At 43.6% G+C, this 6,061-nt stretch overlaps 1 protein-coding gene across 1 annotated transcript in view; it reads right to left on the reverse strand.

The window, feature by feature from the left end:
- Nucleotides 1–4,606: 4,606 nt before the first annotated feature.
- SKIDA1 (SKI/DACH domain containing 1) overlaps nt 4,607–6,061 on the reverse strand; it is a 2,510-nt gene continuing 1,055 nt past the window's right edge. Inside the window, exon 2 of the mRNA XM_021711301.1 lies at nt 4,607–6,058. Coding sequence (XP_021566976.1) covers nt 4,607–6,058 — 1,452 coding nt within the window. The remainder of the gene's footprint in view (nt 6,059–6,061) is intronic.

The following is a 6,061-nucleotide window of genomic DNA, read 5'->3' on the forward strand; positions in this document are numbered from 1 at the left end:
CGGTGTGCGGGCCCTGACGCCCGCCCGGGGAGCGACACCGTCGCTCATTCAGAGGACGGCCAGATCTGGGCGGGAAAACAAAAGTCACAAAGAAATTTGTTTGCCACCGTGCAAAATGGCGGCACTTCGACATCTTTCTGGTGGTGGCGGTGGTCCTGGCCAGAGAGCCGGAGTTGCCCTGGGTCAGCACGGCCCTCCAGAGCCCGGAGGCCCCGGGCAAGCGAGGGGCGAGGGACCCCCAAGGCCCCCTCGGCCTCCTTCGCCCGCTCGGCCGGCCCCTGCCTTCCCTCCAGCCCGCCAGGCCCGAAGCCCGCGCCAGCAGCCCCTGGCCACTGACCCCTGTTTACAAACATAGAGCGGGGGCGGGGTGGGGCGGCCGGAGCGCGGGCAGGCGGGGTGGGGGCGGCAGCGCGCCCCGGAGGACGCCACCAGCAGAGAGGAACGAGGAGTCGGTGCGAGAGCGCTGGCCCGGCAGCTGGAAAGGACTGAACGCCTTGTTTTTGAAACTGTCAATTCTCTCAACCCCTATTGTGAGGGCTTCATGCAAAACATCTCAGGCCTTTTAAAGTAGGAGCTTGTGAGGCCGCCACAGTTTGAAAAGGAGCGAGAGAGGAGAGGGGGCCCAGGGCATGGGCAAAGAATGATAGCTGGGCCCCCAGCCCCCTCCTCCCCCCCTCTTTTTTTTTTTTTTTTTTTTGCAAAAGAGGGCCCGCCAAACAGGTAAAATGCAGCGCTCCCCCAGCTCCTAGATCTGCCCTGGGTCCTCACTCCCCAAGCTAGTTTGCGAAATGCCCTTTGGCCTAGGGAGCAAACCAAAACCAAAGCTAGCATCAAAAATAGTGCTTCCTTACAGGAAAGGGGAAAATCCTGGGGATGACTGGGGTGACCGGGTGGACTAGCTAAGGTGGATGTCCTGTTCCTCCTTGCCAATTTCCTGAAGTTACTTGATGGGGAGCTGCCCCCTCCCCTTTCTAGTTTGGCTCTGGGAACTCCCTCTTTCAGCAGGAAGCTATTTTCAAGGTGAAGCAAAACTCACCACATTTTCTTTCTTTTGTAGATACTAATGCTTTATTTAAAAAAAAAAAATTTGTACCATGAAGGATCTCTGTTTTATGTGAAAGAAAAAAATGCTTTTGAGGAATTAGTTTCTACATCTCTTCCTGCATGCAAACAAAACTATCATTCTTATATTAGCAGAAACTCCCAGTTCTTGTTGATTAGAACTTTGAGGAATTTCTAGACCATTGAAAGTCACCCAGACACGGATAAGATAAAAATCCAACACCAGCCCATCTAGTTTGTGTTATTGCTGTTTAGCGGCGGCTCCTTGTTGTTGATTTTCAAATAAACAACCATTATTGAGATTACTCCACTGTAATCAAGGAAGCCAGGAGAAAAGAACACCCACTTTCAAAAGTAAATGGTTGCAAAAGAGCAAGCTGCATTTTTCCACAAAGGCGGAAAACCTGACTGTGGAAGGCAGAGTACACACATCTCTTAAAAAAAGAAATAACTCAATCTTTATTTCACAGTCTTATCAGGAAATTACTTTTATAGGAGACAAAAAATGAGTTTGTCTTCCCAAAAAGTTAGAGAGAAAGCCTTTTCCTCATGTCTATGAATGTTGAGCTTTAGACACAGGAATCAGTGACCCTAGAGTCATATAGCACTTAAAAAAAAAAAAAAAAAAGATATTCCCTGAAAACATTTAAATGTAAAAATGCAATCTATCAATGGAGGTAACTTTTGTTTTCTCTCAATAAGGCTTAACTTTTTTAACAAATGGGACACTTATAGCAGCTTGGAAAACCTAGATATTGTCATTAATCATACAACAACTAAAATAATATAAACTCTACTGAGAATCATTCCCACAGCAGAATGGAAAAACAACTAAGGGGCTCCCAGGAACTGAAAGAATACCTTGTATTTGCAAGTTACTGCATATTAGTTGGTTTACTTTTCTGACAGAAGCCCCTACTTGGGTTTTGCTGTGGTGGGCTGGCTTGTAGTAGTACTATAGGGTGAAATTTGTGTTGACTATTTAATTTCTTTCCTTTTGATGGTATCACTCTGGAATGCCTGGGCCTCCATGCTGCTCATTCTCCAGCTCCTATAAACTGAAACTATTGATTCTCTGAGGGCTGGAGACCAAGTGTCAAAGCTGGAGGCCAATATTTTATGTCAGAAATTCCATAGGGTATATTTGTTTTAAATTGTGCTTATTCCATCTTACAGTCCTCCCACACCCAAGATCTGCAGGCATCATACATACTCTCAATTTATAATTTAGAAACAATGAGTTCATAGCCAACAAGAAAAGTACTAGTCTAGATGTAGTAGTCACCGTACTTTGAACTTTCTTAACTTAGCAGTAATTAAAGGAGCAGAAATTACAGACTTCCAGGGTGTGTGTCACGTTTTTTACAGACTGATACTTCAGGACAACTCACTGCACCTAATTTCTGTATTGCCTTCCAAAGAGGAAGGAATTCAGTCTTCTGGGGCTTTACCTGTAATGTGGACTGGTCTTTGGAATTATACACAAACAAGAATTCAAGAATAACATCCCCAAATTTTTGCTTTGACCATATCTCAACAAAAAAAGAATCCAGTGAACCTACATCTGGCAACATTCAATAAGGAAAGGAAAGGAGGCAGTTCAAAGCATCTGTTTACTCCATCCAAATGTATTTGGATGCAGGTATTTCAGCCTCAGTCCTTTACAATAAGAGGAAAACCACAGAGCATATTCAGCAATTAGGGGTTGAGACCATCCAGATCTATTTGAAACATTTATAGACAAAAGGAAAATTTCCAAGGGAGGAGGAATTAAAAGGTTAAGAAAAACAACAACAACAGACTGAATTTCCATGAGAAATAGTGACTTAAATTCACACAGTAAACATTTCATTGGTGTTTTGTTTTGCTTTGTGATTTATGATCTATAGGTGCAACTTCTTAGATTTAAGATAGCAGGGATCTGAGATACATAATTTGTCAGACTAAGGGAGGTGGGCCAAAATGATTAGATTCAACTTTCATTAGTATAACACCGATCTCTGCTTCACTTTCTTAAATCTGAAACTTTTCCTACTTGATTTGTAACAAGTTTGTAAAAATTTCATGTTATTTAGGAAGAAATCGACCGGTGTTTTGCACAGAACCTGATGGGCCTCATCACATAGTAGTACAACAAAACACTACACCCAATAAGTGCATTTCTTTCAGGCAAAAACATTACAAGCAAAAATGTCAACAAAACCATTCAATCCTGTTAACTGTTCTTCCAATCTGGAATAAGTAGAAATGTATGGAACCAGGAATTTTAAACAGTGTTTTTAATTGAAAATAAAGCTAAAGCATGCTTTTCAACAGTGCAAATTTCCATAATTTTGATTTACTGCTTCCATCATCACCACACAGTACACCAGCATGGCCCTTACCAAGGGCTAGACCCTAGCATTTGCATGTTGAACTACTTTGATTTTAAGTGCAAATATAGATAGTCACCTCTGATTGTCACTTGCAGTAGAAACTCTCCTGCTCTATACACAGGATGGTCTGAAAACAGAAGTTTAGAGAGATGCAGAAAAAGTATAAGGTAATAAAATCCAAGTGCCTGAGTTCTGGTACCAAAAAGCCCTGAAATATCTGTTATTTTTCATTTGGGATATTACAACTCTGACCCCTCATTTTCCTTTTCTTGGTTGTATTTACTGCTTTGTCACTATGAAGAGTTAGACCATAAAATATCCTGCCATTAAGAGAAATATTTTAATTGTTTTGTGAGTTTGAAGAGTCATGTTCAGACCACAAAATAAGCAGGACAATAATAAGAGTCACCTTATTAAAAACCTTTGGGTGAGAACAAAAAAAAGGACTTTTCCAATTGCAAGGAGTGGCCTTAAAATCACACCCTTTACAGGAAAAAAAAAATACAATCCCACATTAATTTTACTCAGCATATATGAGGCAGCTTTTACCAGCATTCATTCAGGGCTCATACCCCAATCTTTCCAAAAAAAAAAAAGTTAAGTGCAACTACTCTTGGAGAAGGAATGAGGGGAGTCAAAATAAAACGATACCCCATGAACAAGAGCTCCAGAAAATAACATTTGGGCTCACAGAAACTTCTTGCTACCTCACTGTGTAACCATGTAACCTAACAAACTTTCACTGAATTAACAGTTACACTTTCAGGTCTGAAATCTAGTGCATAAACTTAATGGCTCATTGTAATATTTATTATTCAACCTTTTGACATTTATTTGTAGCAGTTGAATTGAGGTACCGGGTGCATTATTAGCATTGAAACAGTAAAGTGTTCCAGCTCTACTGTAATAACTGAGTTTTACTTGAGTCTTTAGCCTGAAGTAGTCTGTGGAATGTAAACCAACTCTTCTCCCACCCCGCCCCCACCCTACTTAAAAAAAAAAAAAAACCCTCAATGGAAAAAAAAGTAATCCGATTTCTGTCTTCGAAATGTGATAAACCAGGACTCCAAAGGGGGTGTAACACATTAATGGACTTGTACAAACCATCCTGTGCAGTTTACAACAAAAGGAAGGTAATATGGTTCAAGAAAATATCTTCCAAAACATTTTTATGAATTAAATTTCCTGAATTTGTGACTAGGTGGAAGAGGTATTGCAGAACCGCCCAGCTGCCATTTCCATATAGGATGGGCCTTGTGAGGAGGTTGAAAATCCTTAGTGGTGTTTAAGGAATACGCCGGCCACAAATCCCCATCTTTCCCAATAATGAGTGATGGTGGACAAGGAAAATTTGCCATGAAACTAAATGGCCTTTTCACTGCTGATGCTACATTGCTGGCTACCTTTTTGCGTCTGTTTATAACTGTAAAATCATCCAGTGTTCCTTCATGGGTCTCAGTTTTACCTGTAGGACGAGGGCTTCTAGCTGATTTCAAATTTGGTTTGACTGGAGGTGTCTGAAGGACAGGTCTCTTTCCCAGCACTAGTGTCCGGTAATTTTTTCTCACCCTGGCCCCAAATTTATATTCCCCATCCTCAGGTTGTGGAGAACCTAAAGTGCATGACAGGCCCTGACTCTGAGCCAGTGGATTTAAGGAAGGAGTTTCTTTTTCAGGGCATGCAAAACCTTCCTTGGCTGTAGTTAACAAGGCGTCCTCCTCTTTACTTTCAGTCACACTGTAAAACTCACCCTTTGTATCATTGCACTCGCACTTTAGCTTATTCGTAATAAGGTCAGGTTCATATTCTTCATTAGCACTACTGTCTTCGACTTTGATTTTAATGTTGTGCAGAAACGGCACTGTCCTGTCGCCGGCGTCAGTGCCCGGGTTCTCGGCTTGAGTTGCGGCTGCGGCACCCACTCCGGGATCAGCTAGCGAAGAGGGCAAATCCGTAGCAAATTCAGGACAATAAGGGATTTTGGAATCTTTTTCTGAATTTGCTGCTGCTCCAGAAGAATCGCGGTTTAAGAACCTAGCAGCTATTGTGCTGTTATCAGCACAGTGTGTGGCAGGAGTTGCTTGTAGGCATCTCCTAGGCTCTCGGAGAATTCTTTGTTGTGGAAATGCATTGTTTGTCTTTGGGCTAGGTGAAGAGGCCCCCTCCGCCAGGCAGTTAATTGTCAGGTCAGTTCTCTTTACAGTACTGGAGATTTCAGAGTGTGGGAATGTAATCTCAGATACCCTATCGTTCCTTATCTCCGCGAAACAACTCCCCAGGCTGGCCGGGCAGTACACCGGAGACGCTTTGGGGGCCCAGCTCTGCGGACTCCACTCCTCCGGCGACTCCGCTTTAACACTGCTCTTGAGGTCGGGAAGTCTGCCGGCATCCTCGAAAGCAGCGGGTTTGGTTGCGGCGGCGGCGGAGGCCAGATGGTACAAGAAGTTGGCCTGCGCCTGCACGCTGGGAGGCTTGCAGAAGCTGGTGCGCCTGAATCGGATGCTCTGCACTGACACTTGGCTGGAGCCGGAGCTGGAGTCCGACTCTGAGGACGAGTCCTCCTCCTCCGAGCTGACTTCACTGGAATCCGAGGCCCCGCTGCCCCCCTCCTCCTCCTCCTCCTC

This window comes from Carlito syrichta, unplaced genomic scaffold (assembly GCF_000164805.1).
Source record: "Carlito syrichta isolate Samal-C Ts95f unplaced genomic scaffold, Tarsius_syrichta-2.0.1 Scaffold302026, whole genome shotgun sequence".
NCBI lineage: Eukaryota > Metazoa > Chordata > Mammalia > Primates > Tarsiidae > Carlito > Carlito syrichta.